Source organism: Zootoca vivipara, chromosome 7 (assembly GCF_965207765.1).
Source record: "Zootoca vivipara chromosome 7, rZooViv2.hap1.1, whole genome shotgun sequence".
Taxonomy (NCBI): Eukaryota; Metazoa; Chordata; class Lepidosauria; order Squamata; family Lacertidae; genus Zootoca; species Zootoca vivipara.
Window position 1 is genome coordinate 43489638 of NC_142590.1, and position 15079 is coordinate 43504716.

General features: G+C 45.1%; 2 protein-coding genes across 7 annotated transcripts; both read right to left on the reverse strand.

Annotated features, from left to right (window-relative positions):
• Window positions 1–283: 283 nt before the first annotated feature.
• NSUN4 (NOP2/Sun RNA methyltransferase 4) lies at window positions 284–7502 on the reverse strand. The gene is made up of 6 exons (XM_035122623.3): window positions 7060–7502; window positions 4366–4766; window positions 3232–3386; window positions 2434–2588; window positions 1292–1416; window positions 284–722 (listed from the first exon to the last, which is right to left on the reverse strand). The coding sequence occupies exons 1-6, from the start codon at window positions 7189–7191 to the stop codon at window positions 446–448; spliced, it is 1245 nt and encodes a 414-aa protein (XP_034978514.2). The 5' UTR covers window positions 7192–7502; the 3' UTR covers window positions 284–445.
• Window positions 7503–9741: 2239 nt separating this feature from the next.
• On the reverse strand, window positions 9742–15048 carry UQCRH (ubiquinol-cytochrome c reductase hinge protein). Of its 6 annotated transcripts, none has more exons than XM_060276930.2 (4): window positions 14943–15048; window positions 13166–13189; window positions 11081–11242; window positions 9742–10018 (listed from the first exon to the last, which is right to left on the reverse strand). In XM_060276930.2, exons 1-4 carry the CDS (start codon window positions 15036–15038, stop codon window positions 9986–9988), a joined length of 315 nt encoding a protein of 104 aa, XP_060132913.1. In that variant the 5' UTR covers window positions 15039–15048; the 3' UTR covers window positions 9742–9985. The 6 variants fall into 6 exon arrangements, with proteins under 6 accessions (XP_060132913.1, XP_060132912.1, XP_060132916.1 ...); XM_060276929.2 differs by having other exon boundaries at window positions 13166–13192; XM_060276933.2 differs by lacking the exon at window positions 14943–15048 and adding an exon at window positions 14802–14897.
• Window positions 15049–15079: the final 31 nt, after the last annotated feature.

A 15079-nucleotide genomic window follows, 5' to 3' on the forward strand; every position in this document is an offset into this window, starting at 1 on the left:
TGTGTATCTGAAGAAGTGTGCATGCACACAAAAGCTCATACCAATGACAAACTTAGTTGGTCTCTAAGGTACTACCGGAAGGAAAATTTTTTGTTTTATCCCTGAGTGGTTCCACTTGCAGCATATGGGCTTATGTAAAAAAAATATTCCTATGCAGCCAATATACATGGCAGAAATCATGGGTGGTATTCAATGATAGTTGCACACATCAAAGGCTTGTACACATGACGTCCTCCCATCTGTGGAGTGGAGAATTTGTTTGGTAGCAACCACAGACAGTGAGTAATGTAGGTGTTTTTTTTTTAATGGCACACAGGGTTGGGGTCAATTAAGCAAAATGCTGGTTTTTCTTGCAAGCTGCATCATAGTCTTTATGCAAAAAGACAGGTGTCAAAGGGAAGTTGGAAATATCCCAGGCCACTTTTCGTGCCGTGCCATGCCCATTCTAATTCAATCTGTGCAATTTGCAAAAATACATGGGTCCAAAGTTAGCTGTGAGATGGGGAAGGATGAGTTCCCCAAGTCTGCAGTCAGGATAGAATGAAAATGTGTTCTGGAACCGCTTTCGAAAACAGCTCAAGTCTTCAACCTGGATGCTAATGTCATGTTGGATTGCTAGTAGCTCCACAGCTCTCTCAACCACGTACTCATTCTGGAGCTGAGACAAGGAGCACGTTGAGTACACGACTTCTCCCCCTGGCTTGGCAGCAAGTATCCCAGCCCTGGGAAAGGAACAGAAGGAACTTTTTATTTATGTATTTAAAGATTCACATTTTAAGGCACATCAACTTCACAAGACAGCGTACAGAATAATTACGCAACAATGCTTAAAAGAGCACCAGCTGAAAACGACCATCATACTTTGGGAGAGACTTTTACAAGAATATAACTTAGGAGGGAGCAGGAGATTACTGGATAATTACATTGATGTAAGGGTTCCAATTTGGCTAGAACTCCAGGTTTTTAAAGAAACATTTTCCGGGTCACCAAATAAAATCAAAATCACCTCCAGAAGAGTAGGCAAGGAAGCATTACTGAAGTTGGATCCTCCTGATTGTGTTTAATTAACACAGAGCAGACCCACTGAAATTAATGGGCCTAAGACAATAATAGCAATGAATTTCAATGAGTCTACTCCAAGTAAAACTTAGTTAAAAGGAACCCTTTGTCTTTTAAGCCACAAGAGCCTTACACATTTGCAATGCTGTGAATAATTTAATAAAGCCCACAATGTGAAACCCTGGTGCAGCTCAAAAGTTAACATGTGTCACATAAGGTCAGGATCACTTACACAAGCAGCTGCACCTGGAGCATTGGCAACATCTGACGCTCCCCCTTTCTCATTGGATTGAACATATTGTTGTCCTCTTCTACGACTGAGTGACGGTCATTTGTGCATGGTACATCCACGAGCACCTGCATGGGATAGAGGGCAAAAGTTCCAATTAAACTCGGTGGACTTTTACTTGTTTGTGCGCTCCCACACAGCTTGTCCCACATCACACAGCTTCTCATCAGGCTCATTAAGGCACTCCTGGATGATGATATCTTGGAGGCCATCTCCTGCCATTCACAACTGCAACTGTTCTTAAGCCTCTTGCATGTATACTCATACAGCCAGTGTGGTGTAGCGGTTAGAGTGCTGGACTAAAACCAAAGGAAACCCAGGTTCAAATCCACACTCAATCATGGAACTGCCTGGGCAAGTTTAGGCTCTAGTCACCATCTTGCTGTCTACCCTCACAGGGTTGTGAGGAGAAACCATATACACCACCTTGAACTCCTTAGAGCAGGCATTGGCCAAACTTGGCCCTCTGACTGTTTGGGGACTACAACTCCCATCATCCCTAGCTAACAGGACCAGCGGTCAGGGATGATGGGAATTGTAGCCCCCAAACAGCTGGAGGGCCAAGTTTGGCCATGCCTACCTTAGAGGAAAGATGGGAAGTAAAAATAGGTAGATGACATTCAAAGTATCCCGGAACTACACATTCTGATAATTAAATTTATTATTTTCCTACATCAAGGAAAAGGCTTGGGAATTATTATTTTTTAATGGCTGGGTGTTCACAATAGAAATGGACTTCAGCTGGACCCTCTGAACCAAAGTTACATACATTACCAGTAAAGGAGTGATCAGATGTGGCAGAAAGCACAGGTCTTGGCTATAGAAACACCAGATAATATTCAACAAACTCCAAGTCCGTTGATTTCAAGGGGTCTACTCTGAATATGACTAAGTTCAGTATCATCCACAGTCACAATTCCCCACCCCACCCCCGCCTAAAGGTGCAACTATATTCTAAAGGAGCAATCTGTGCTCTGTACAAGAGAGGGGGAAATGCAAGAGATTGTACGTTCAATAGCTGCAGGCACCTGTTGGCGCTCTTCTAATGGGTTACTCCCAGTAACATTATCTACAGCAATGCTTACCCTGTCGTAAGTATTCATCTCCAGGTCACCCCACTTCCTTCCATCCCATGATGTAATCCTCACTATCTCGCTGAGCTCTTTCGGAAGGTAGCTATGGAGAATTTGATGCAGCCGACGAGTGCGGGAAACAGAGAGGTCATTGGCGGCCAGCTGTCCTAATGAAAGAACAGCAACAGCATACACCAAGGGCAGACCGACTCTCAGAGGCTCCAAATCAACAAACCAAAATTTGCACATGACTGAGAAACGGTGAATATGTTGCCAAACTCCTTAAAAGAAGACCCCATCAGTTTTGGCAGTGTGTGAATGTGTGTATGTGTACACCCCCCCCCACCCAAAAAGTATTTTTTTAAATTGTCAGGATGAACAACTTGCCATACTCCCCTACCACATAGACATCTGGGATGCTGGGGGAATGAGAGAGTTGCCCCATGTTGACATATAATAGGAAATTATCTTTTATATGTTTATTGCAGACATACTGCTGGGTGGGCATGTGTTTGTGTGTGCCTTGAATATGTGTGTGTCCTCTGTGTGCATGCACAAGAGTGTGGGTCACACCCACTCTTGGCATGTGGGGCCTGGAGAGATGTCCTGCTACCTTCCCTGAGACGGCCTTCTGGAGAGTGACCTGTGTAATCAAAATCGCACTGCACCACAAGCAGAAGCAAACATGATGCATCACACCAGACTATCTGATCCTTTCAACTCTTTCCGGATAGATATAGTAAAAACAGTTTTCACTAACTGGTCCTGTCTACACCACCTGAGCACCACTGGCAGAAGAATTCTACTTACGACAACATCCAGTCTGTAGAAGGGCCAGCATCTTTCCACCTGGTGCTGCGCAAAGGTCAAGGACCAGGTTGCCAGGCTGCACATTGAGAGCCAAGACAGGCAAGACGGATGCAGCATCCAGAAGATAATAGCCCAGAACTCCTAACATGTCTGGTCTATGAAAAAAGGGAACAGATGAAGTTTAGTGTGGCAGGCACAGAAGATTTGAGCCCAAATTAACTCCTACTTAAAATGCACTGGCAGTATGGAAGGGATGCTGAATAAGGGACTCCTTATTCTGATGGGCAGCAGTAGTTGAATACTGCCCATTACTTGCAAACTTCTAAGATACCTGATTGCTGCCAATGACAACAACTGAAAGAGAGGCAAAAGATCCACTTGGCAGCAATCGGGTATTTTAGAAGTTTGCATGTAATTGGCAGTATTCAACTACTGCTGCCCATCAGAATAAGGAGTTCCACTTGTGTAACAGGACTCCCCATCCCCACCCCTCTGTATGTGTCCAGTCCTGACGCTTCCCCAATTCTACTCTGGAGGCTTGTGAGAACCCCAGAACAGATTTAGGGGGTGTGGGGAGGAGAACATTTCAATGTACAGGAAGAAATCCATGTGCTAAGTTGGATTCTGCCCAATGCAATTATTTTCATCTTACAAATGCTGAAGAGCAGGGCCGGCCCTAAGGCAAGGCTGGGTGGCGCAATGCGCCAGGGCGCCGCGCCCACCGCGTTGCGCCCGCCAGACAGCCCGGCTGCCCTCCCGCTCGCCCTGCTCCTTGCCTCCCGCCTGCCCGTCGCGGGTTCGAGTCCCGGCCTCAGCCGGCGGGTCGGGGGCATGAGGAGAACAAGAGGCCGGGTGCTGCGCAGCACCGCCCCCCCCCAGCAGAGTCTGTGCAGGAGGCGCCGGCGCCCCAGAGGACAACCAGGCAGCCTGGCCCACCTGCTATGGTGCCCCTGAGCCTGGCCCACCCTCAGCGCCCGGCCTGGCCCGCCCATGCCATGTCCCTCCTCTGCGTCCGCGATGAGTTGGGGCGACGGCGGCGGAGGGACCTTTGCGCCACGGCGCTCGATGTGGTTAAGATAGGCCTGCTGAAGAGCACCCCAACACCCACCTCCTCACCAAAAATCAGCTACGAACCTGGCTGGATGAAAAAGGCTGATATCTCCTTTGGGGAATGTGTAACATTTTATGTTGGGGCTGATGGATATAAAAGAATGAGGAGGTTGTGCTTGGGGCTCAGAGGGTTCAGTCTGAGTTTCTGAGGATGAGTCAGGCTCACTGGCACCTTGTTCAGCTGCAGAATCCAGGTCCTGATCTACTTTTCCAGATTCCCAGATGAAATCTGCTGCATTCATTTCTTCCAATTGCTGGGTGACCTTCTGTGCATCACAGTAATTGTTGATTAGAGCTCCGTATTTCTGCTCCGAGAGAAGACTGATGCGGATCGAGGGCCAGAGGCTGCCAAACTGCACACCATAGGTCATGTCGAAGACCCGCAGAGCCCGTCTGGTGGAAGGCACGCGAGGAATGGTGGATGCCTTTACACGGATGAAAATATGAAACAGGTAAAATATTAGGGCTGATGCTGTTTGGGCATTATATGCACCACACACCTCTTTACCATGATGTGGCCCTACAGTGTTGGATGTATGAGTGCATAGTGAAATCAAAGACCCGGGCCAATGTCGCTGGCATTTCCTACCCATCCTGATATCAGGAACAGACCCATACAAAATCCTCCACCCACATCCCCATGAGTTAGCACCAGCAGGGAAGAGCTCCCTTCTTATGGGCACACACACTCTATGTGAGAAGGGGTCCAAGGAGGGCCTTGGGTTCTCCCATCAGGAGGTCCATATTCTGTACTTGAAAGTAACTCATCCAAACTAAGCTATTTGTTCAGGTGAAATGCCATATTTTGCAACAGCCTCGAAGCTGTCTGTCACAACTGTGTGTGAGGAACAGAAGAAGGAAAACAACAACTCAAGGAACAATGCAGGCTGGGGGCCAATGGCAGCTGGAGTGCAACATTGGTTTTCTAGAGCAGGTGTTCCCAAACTTGGGTTTTGGACTACAATTCCCATCATCCCAGACCACTGGCCCTGCTAGCTAGGGATGATGGGAGTTGTAGTCCAAAACCAGCTGGAGAGCCACGTTTGGGAAACCTTGATCTAGAGAATGGGTTCCTACCAAGAAGCCTTCTCTAAAAGGGCCAGGAAAACACGCCGGCCCTTCTGCGCTAACTTGCTAACTTAATTTCAATCTGGACACATGGACAACAGACCCTGGAAACCTTCCACCAGACATTCAATGACTTTCACCCCACCATCAACCTAACAATGAACCAATCTATGCAAGAAATACATTTTTTGGACACTACTATAAAAATACAGGATGGACATATAGACACCACCTTATACAGAAAACCAACTGACCGACAAACATATCTACATGCTTCTAGCTACCATCCCAAACATACCAAACAATCCATCGTATACAGCCAGGCCTTACGTTACAACCGCATCTGTTCCAACTCTACAGACAGAGAATCTCACCTAAGAGATCTACAGCAAACCTTTTTAGAACTAAAATATCCACCTGATGAAGTTAAACAACAGATCAACAGAGCCAGACAGATACCTAGAGAGAACCTGCTACAAGACAGACCCAAAAAAGAAAATAACAGAACACCACTAGTCATCACATACAGCTCCCAAGCTAAAACAGTACAACGCATCATCAGAGATCTACAGCCTCTCCTGGACAATGACAGCTCCCTTTCTCAAGCTCTGGGAGGAAGACCTTTCATTGCCTACAGACAGCCACCCAATCTTAAACAACTCCTCACCCACAATAATACAACCACCAGACTTAACATGGACACTGGCACCAGAGCCTGCAATAAACCCAGATGCCAACTTTGCTGCCACATACACCCAGACAACACCATTACTGGCCCCAACAACATCCAACATACCATCTCAGGACTATTTAATTGCTCATCCTCTAACATTGTGTATGCCATCAAATGCCAACAGTGCCCTTCAGCTCTCTATATTGGACAAACAGGCCAAACCCTACGCCAAAGGATAAATGGACATAAATCTGACATCAGGAACCAGAAGACAGAAAAACCAGTAGGAGAACACTTCAATCTCCCAGGACATTCTATACAAGATCTCAAAGTAGCTGTCTTACTACAAAAGAATTTCAGAAATAGACTGGAAAGAGAAGTTGCTGAATTGCAACTTATCACCAAGCTCAAAACCATGGAGGGACCTGGTTTGAACAGAGATATCGGATTCTTATCTCATTATACATGATAAGCGATCTTCACCCATCTCAACCCTTGCTTTTTCATGCAAAACCATTTGCAGTCGTTTGCGGTCATCAACAGCTATCAGTCAGTCAATCACCCATTTCCACCACCCTTCTGAATGATCCCCCCTCCCCATCCCCACCCCTCCACACCCCTTCTCTACATAAGTGCCTGGAAACTTCCATTTCACTGTATCTGAAGAAGTGTGCATGCACACGAAAGCTCATACCAAAATAAAAACTTAGTTGGTCTTTAAGGTGCTACTGAAGGAATTTTTTTTATTTAATTTCACGTAACGGAGGCCACGGCAAGCGAGGCGGAAGAGAGAGGCCGAGACAAAGTGCCGAGGACTGGACGGAAATAGGGGTGGGTAATAAAAACACGGGGGCCGGGCGAGGCAACGCAACGGGAACCCGCTGAAGGGCACGGGGCGGGGTGTCCTTTGGGGCTTCATTGGGCTGGGCATGGGAAGGCGCCGCAGGAGCTGTGGATCGGGATCCCCCGCGCCTCACCCATTTCTTCTTATGCATGTGCCGGTGCCGGCGGGGAACGAAGGCGAAGAACGGGACCGTCGGCAAAGCCGCCTCTTTCCGCAGCAGCTGCAGCAGCAGCCCCTTCCCGCTTGCAGTGCATGCAGCCGCCATCGCTAGGCTCCGACGCCAATGAGGACAGCCCGCCGGGCGACGCAGAAGCTCCTCCTCCTCTTCCGGTGGACGCGGTCACGCCGGGTTGCCGGAGCCTCGTGTATTTTGCGCCAGACGCGTGCCGCCGGAGGTTTCATTCCAAGCAGGTCGTTTCGGGCGGGCACAGGTTACCACGTCTTACTACCTCTAGCACAGGCATGGGGAACCTGTGGTCCTTCAGACCTGGGTGGGGCTCCCAGCACACACGGTCAGTGGTCTAGGTCTGCAGCAGGGGTAGCCTCGTCCACTGCAGCTCCCATCAGCCCAGGCACCGTGGCCAAGGGCAGAGGATGATGGGAGTTGTGGTCCAAAACATCTGGCGGGCACCAGCTGGGTGCCCTTGATCCAGACGTAGGTTTTCCATTTCTGCCATAGCACATGAGTTTGCATCTGCTCTTTAATATGTGAAAACCAAATGAGCTCCTTGCTTTGTTTTTCTTCCCAATTTCAGCAATTGTGTACTAAAGAACAAAGCACACTCCTTCAGCTTGCTAGCACTGTGGGGCCACTACACCATGAAGTTGTGTGTGATGTGTATAGTGCCCGTAATAGAGCATTCGCAAACATGGAATGTTGGCTCATCAGCTAACTTGATATATTCAGTGCTGAATTGATATGTAATTGATATTAAACTTCGTTTATGACCTTTAACAAATCTTCCTTAGTTTAAAGCAAACTCCTACCAACTGTGTGGTTTTTAAAGTCCCTACATGCCACCCTGGTGAGGTATGGCCAGGGCTGATGGATGTAGTCCATCTGGATGGGACCCAGTGTTGAGGAAGACTGTCCTAAAGTACAGTGGTACCTCTGGTTACAAACTTAATTCGTTCTGGAGGTCCGTTCTTAAGATGAAACCGTTCTTATCCTGAGGTGTGCTTTTGCTGGAGGCACATGATTTCTGTTCACATCCCGGGGCAAATTTCGCAGCCAGGAGCAGCTACTTCTAGGTTAGCGGAGCTCGTAACCTGAAGCGTTCGTAACAGAGGTACCATTGTATATCTACCATTCAAAGGTAATTCACTGGTCTCTCACATGAAACAATCACAACTTCAGGAATCTGTGTTCTCAAAGTGGAAATCTACCCTAGAGGTTTTCCATAGGATATTGTTCCCTCCAATTAGGACACCTATCCTTTTTAGCAGTTGTCTGACATTCAAAAGATTAGTGGCTGAAGTTTCTCCCAGTTTGTGTCAAGATGTCTGCCGGTCAAGCAGACATTGGGTTGTTAAACTGGCTTCTGATCAGCTTCCCTCACACACTCCTGCCATTCTAGAGATCCCTGTGGCATTGCCAAGGTCTCTTCAGAGGTGATCTCACTTCAGATACGGCTGAAACCTGACCAGATCATAAGAAAAGGCCTGACACTGATGAGACTGTAGCTCTGATGTTAAGAATGGAAAATGGGAGCCCATGGTACAAAATGACGAAATAAGCCTTAGTAGCTTGCCTGAACATGTTGCAAACTTGGTACCGCAGTCATCAGAAGTGTTTGAAATAAAAGCAGCTAGCGTAGGAACTCAGCAGATTTGATTCTGCATACATCTTCCACAGTGGGGAGTTCTTTCCTTCCTAGGATTCCTTCAACATAGATTTGATGTTGGTAGGGGAATGTCTCCAGCTGTACAGGCGAACACTCTGCTACGCAGCTGCAAATACAGCTCAAATATAGATGCCACATAGGCACCATGTGTAGCATGGGAAAGATTACATACAAGCTTCCAGGGTACATGTGTGACAATGTAGACAGAATGCCATTTAAAAATATATCTCACTAATAAAGGTTCTGCAGATATTATTATTATTATTATTATTATTATTATTATTATTATGTAAACATATCTACCGTACATAAACTCTTCTAATTCTATAATCTCTTCTAAATTTTGGATTCTACCTCCCACCCTTACTATAAAGGAATAGGAAGATGCATATTATTCAGAGAAAGTAATGGACATTGTGGAAAGAGGAGGTAGCCAGCAGCACACACAAGTCTATATTGTTTAGGACCCTAAAACCACATACTGTCCCCACACACAACCTGCCTAACCACTTGCATCCTTTCCAATATTTCTTTCACCTATACATATATGTCTTCTGACCTCCTCTTTGGTTTCTCCCTCACAGTTACTATTAAGGATATTACAGTGGTAACTCTTACTTACGAATTGAATGCGTTCCGAACGCACATTCGCAAGTCGAAAAAAAATTGTAAGTCGAATCCCATAGGAATGCATTGGGAGAAAAAATTCGTAAGTCGAAGCAACCCTATCTAAAAATTTGTAAGTAGAAAAAATCCTATCTAAACCGCATCCAAGATGGCGGACGGAGCTCCATTCGTAAGTAGAAACATCCGTAAGTAGAGGTACCACTGTAGTTGCTGTTTTGTGAAGATCTGTATGCAATTAAAAGTTTTCATGAAAAAATGGATCCTTTGCATTACTAAATTGCCTAATTTTTAATGTTTAACTTCAGAGCATGCTAAGATGTCTTGGCTGTCATAACAAGCAAACATTTTCACATTTGACAGGAAATATCTTTAATATCAGAAGTCTACAGAAACACTTTGTTAAGCAGCCGCAAATCTTCTACATAACAGATGTATCCTGATGGCAACTCTTATATTCTCCCAGAATTACCATTGAGTTAGTTGCATTCACTTTCGTATCCCATGTGCAGAGCTGCATGTTTACTCAAACTGAACAGACTCAGGTTTTCATCAGCTATGCATGAGGAGGACACAGGATTATATTAACATTTATTTCAATTTGCTGAAGAGTTTATGAGCCACCTGGAAAACCAAAAGATGAACAAATTAAATAACAGGAGCTTCATTAGCAACACATACATTAGTCCTAATAGCCTTCTTTAGGCATTATACCCAAGATACATATGTGATGGGGAAAGCTGGGATAAGTGTACTAGCTCTGTCCCTTAACTTTTCCAATCTCCCACCAATTTGGGCAGGGTGAACTTTTGAAACAGGGAGCCTCCTGTACTTGTTGAGATTCCACACACATTTCAGAACTATGGAAAACCAGTGTTCTAAAATGCACACGGTGCAGAAGGCTCCATACTTCAGGAATTCATCTTTCAACTCCTGCAGGCAATCAAATGGTATGGAGGGCAAAGCTAGCACACATTTTATTCAGTATAACACCTGTGGAGGCATACTGTTTTGCTTCCTCTGGGAGCCAACTGCATTGTTGCACAATATATTCTTGCCTACTTACAATCTAGAAAGCTGGTTACAGAAAAATGTACTTTAGAAGCAACAAGCCAATCTTTCACAAATATCTGTGTCGTTATTACACAACACTCCTTTGTAACGTTTTATTTTGAAATCTTTAAGATACTATTTTAGGATATTGTTATAACAATCTTGTAAGTTTATAAGTTTTCTTTTTTTCTAGTTTTTCTTCTTATAATTCTTTATATCTTTAATAAAGAATATTAAAAAGATAGTATCTTAGTTTCCTCTTAGTAATGTTGCTTTGAATGTATACTTTATATTTGACCTTCTTCGGTAATGTTTTATTCTGGACTGTTTTATTTGATGTTTTAAACCGCTTTTGAGATTTTTCCTTTAAAAGATAAAGCTGTGTAGAAATGAAATCATTAATAATAACACTTCTAAAAAACTAATAAAGGACAAATTTGAGAATATGCGTTGTCTTATGAAGGTGACAGTGTAATTCCACACCCACAAGATAAATGTCAAAATAGTACAGTACTTCAGTTATTCAGTCTATATTGACGTTCAGTAAAGTGTCTGTGGCTCAACACTGGAGAAATAAGGTATTTGGCCACAAACTATTGTTCACACTTAGAAGTTACTCTGAGACAAACTTACACAATGGTCTCTAGCATGCAAGAAGTCAAAGAGTTCCTCTGTACACTTCTCCTCTGTATGGGACTTGGATGCCACTCGAGCATTACACTCCTCTAAACGTTCCCGAGCTTTCACACATTTCTCAATCTGTTCACAATGCTCCCTGACAGTAGTTAAAGGATCCTGGACAGAAAGGAAGGCATATAGGCACAGTTAATGCAAAGAGTTAAGAGAGAGGTTCAACTTTACCACAAGCTAGAATATAAAAGCTTCTATAGCTAGTCCTGGATAGATTATAATGACAAGCATACAAATGATGAGATCTAAAATGCCAGGCATTAATAGTCCTTTTGTGAAAATATTCTACCTCTACACTTCCAACTTTAGTGTTACAGTCAGGTAAATTAGAATCATTTTTCTAAGATAGAACCATGAGTCACAACAGGATTATAAATAAGGAGCATGTGAACCAAGCCTAACTTAAATGAGGTGTATATGGATTCCAATCCAGATGGCTTTCATTCTTGCTCTAGACCAGGCATCCCCAAACTGCAGCCCTCCAGATGTTTTGGCCTAGAATTCCCATGATCCCTAGCTAACAGGACCAGTGGTCGGGGAAGATGGGAATTGTAGTCCAAAACATCTGGAGGGCCAAAGTCTGGGGATGCCTGCTCTAGACTGTGGGGAAAATGTTACTGTTAAGTTACATACAAAACCAAGTTTTGGGTGTTTGAAAAATATCCTCCTAAACTGCAGTATTTGAAAGGAGGGAAAGCCTATGAGGCAGTACTACACATCTTCTCAATAAAAAGGTAAAGGGACCCCTGACCATTAGGTCCAGTCGTGACCGACTCTGGGGTTGCGCGCTCATCTCGCATTATTGGCCAAGGGAGCCGGCGTATAGCTTCCAGGTCATGTGGCCAGCATGACAAAGCCGCTTCTGGCAAACCAGAGCAGCACATGGAAACGCCGTTTACCTTCCCGCTGTAGCGGTACCTATTTATCTACTTGCATTTTGACGTGCTTTCGAACTGCTAGGTTGGCAGGAGCTGGGACCAAGTAACGGGAGCTCACCCTGTCACAGGGATTCGAACCGCCGACCTTCTGATCAGCAAGCCCTAGGCTCAGTGGTTTAACCACAGTGCCACCTGGGTCCCATCTTCTCAATACTGTATATCTTCTCAATACTGTATATAAATACTGTATATAAAAGCTTCAAAATGGATATGGAGAAGAAATGGCACTTGTATCACAGTTGATAAAGGCAATTTGTGTATTGATTTGCCGTCATTTTGTATGTGACTTATCAGTGCCTAGGTAAGAGTTATATACTGTTGGGAAAGCAAGCAAGCTATACCCAAGTTTGGCAGAATCAATATGCCAGTATACTATGCCAGTAAGTATACATACGTATGCAGAAGCTGTTGTGGGACTCCAGAGATATTCAAAACTATTTAAGTTGTCACTATAAGTATCACTTATTTAACATTATGATCCTGAAGACAGACAGGATGTGAATGGCACTTTCTGTATGGCAAAATGTGATGCAAATAACCTTTTTACAGCAAAGTAAGCTATGTATTAAAACTTAACTAATGCACTTTCAGTTCTGAACCAAAGTACAGGCATACCTTGGAGATATTGCAGGTTCAGTTCCAGACCACCACAATAAAGCAAATATCGCAATAAAGTGAGTCACACAAAACCATTTGTTTCCCAAGTGCATATAAAAGTTATGCTTCCACTATACTGTAGCCTATTAAGTCATGCCCCCCTGGCTGCAGGAGTGGGAAAACCTCAGTTCCAGCCCTAGCTAGCTCCACTCCTGTGGACTGAAGAAGGTCATCAGGGGGCTTCCTTCCCCTGGAAGTGGTCAGGCTGCCTGCAGCTGCACCCAGGTCCTCATAAGGAACAGTATCTGTGAGACGCAATAAAGCAAATCTCAAAAAAACAAAGGTATGCCTCTACTTCCATACCCCCAGCCTTATGTACCTTTCTCTGGTTTTCTAAATACGAATAGGACATTTTATGGAGTAGGATTTAAGAAATGTGCTGCTCTCAAAGGATTAATCTTTCCCCATTGTCATTATAATAAAGTTTACCTACCACAAGGTCTTCTTCTTCCTCCTCCTCCTGGACAGAGATACAAGAAAATAAGAATGGACTCATAAGTGTTATGATATCTCCATAAGTATACTTAACCATATCAAAACCAATTCCACTTATTTGCATTTCCGCTATGTAGTACTGTACAACTTCTCTTTCATAACACATATGTCTGCTATAACAAAAATGTCTGTTATTCCTAGATATTTATTTAAAAGGGTCCCTTCAAACTGATATTCAAAACCAATGTATATGTACATTTTAACAAGCTGGACTTTAAACCTTTCACTAGGCATCTTTCTAATCTGTTAGGGACTTGGTGGAGGTATACCGGTAGTGACCACAGTATTGCTGTGGAAATAGGCCCCCAATGCTGGAGGGAAATTATGGCTTAACTAGAACCAGATCAAAACTCATGGGAAATTCTCCAGCTCTTCAGGCACTGGAGATACCCTGACAAGGGTGGGCGTCAAGGAGCAGAATGGAAATAAGGCTAAGCCACAGAGGGTCCTGCTGAAAGCCTCTTAGATATGGGTATTAGATATGGGTAGAACTGAGAAATGGTTGTGGTAAAGACTGATGGGAGAGTCAAAGGCAGCAGTATACTGAACATTCTGTGAAGCAACATACCGGGTAATATGGGACAGGATAAATAAAGGATAGTCAGACACAACAAGCATACAAATACAGTTATAGTGGAATTCAAGATATAAACTGTAGCAATGCTGAAAAGAACAGCTATGTAATTTTATACTTAACATTTGTAACCAGAATATTACATCAGGCACTGGGCAGAACACATATATTAAACAGCAAACCTCTGGCAGAGACCACTTATTAAAAAGAAGGGGTAGAAGCCTGTGATCTCTTACTTAAAGAGCAAAACACATGTGTGTGCACATATACACACGGAAGTCAGGACCTTAATGAAAACCTTTTGTTCAGTTTAAATTTCCACTGCACTCCTTTCTGGGCTTCCTTTGGCAACGGAGAACAGATATTTGGCACTATCTGTTATGATGGTGACAAATAAATATAAATAAATGGGAACAAGCAAGGGGGGGGGGAATGACTCGGAGAAGGGAAAGATCAAAGGGGGGAAGGAATAATAAAAAGAGGGCCTCTGGCACGGGAGAGAAAGATTAACCTGCGACTATGAGGAAGAAAGCAGGAGAGTGTCGACAGGAGGCACAACGCAGAGAAGATTGAATTCTGCCTCCAGTCATGGGTCAGCTCTGGAAAACTCAGAAGCCGGTGGCGAGGGAGGCATCTCGCCCACGGCTGTTTCTACCCCACCCGCTACGGCACTCGGACCGTGTAAGGAAGAAGGCCCATTGACAATGACAGGGCAGGCCCATAAGCGTCTACTCGGAAGCAAGTCCCATTGCGTTCAGTGGCGCTTGCTCCCGGGTAAATGCGTTCAGGGCTGCAGCCTAAGCTATGAGCAGGTCTACAACGGTCGCTCTGTGAGGAAGGAGAGCAGGCCAAGAACAGAGAAACGAAAAAGAAAAGAAACCAGGAGGGAAGAGAGGGAGGCCCAGCGGTGGGGAGGATGGAAGTAAGGGGAGAGAAAGCACAAAATCCCGGAGTTCAGAGCAAAGCTGCTTCGCCTCACCGGCTCCCGGGCTGAGCTCACCTCGGGGTCCCCACTCCGGCCCTCCAGCGCCTTCTCATCCTGCCACCCCATTGCCGCAAATCTCCCTCAAGCCTTGCTCCGCTTCCCCAGAAGGACGCCGAAGGGTCACCCGCAACCTCGGCGGAAATCCCGCCCACTTACAGCGCGCTTTGCGACGGCGACGACCTTCTTCATATGGCTCCCTTTCTCGACGTACACGGGGGTGGTAGTAGTGGTGGCGTCGTTCTCGTCACACATTGCTTTTCGTGACTCTACCAATATGGCCGCCGCCAGTTCCG

Coding starts and splice junctions, on each gene's coding strand:
- NSUN4 (XM_035122623.3), bottom strand. CDS start 7,191: ATGGCGGCTGCATGCACTGCAAGCGGGAAGGGGCTGCTGCTGCAGCTG. Junction 4,767..7,059: donor ACATGCATAAGAAGAAATGG/GTGAGGCGCGGG, acceptor ATCCGTGTAAAG/GCATCCACCATTCCTCGCGT. Junction 3,387..4,365: donor AGCCTTTTTCATCCAGCCAG/GTTCGTAGCTGA, acceptor CTTTTTTCATAG/ACCAGACATGTTAGGAGTTC.
- UQCRH (XM_060276929.2), bottom strand. CDS start 15,038: ATGTGTGACGAGAACGACGCCACCACTACTACCACCCCCGTGTACGTC. Junction 11,243..13,165: donor AGGAAGAAGAAGACCTTGTG/GTAGGTAAACTT, acceptor CTTTCTGTCCAG/GATCCTTTAACTACTGTCAG. Junction 10,019..11,080: donor TGCATGCTAGAGACCATTGT/GTAAGTTTGTCT, acceptor TTGGTTTTCCAG/GTGGCTCATAAACTCTTCAG.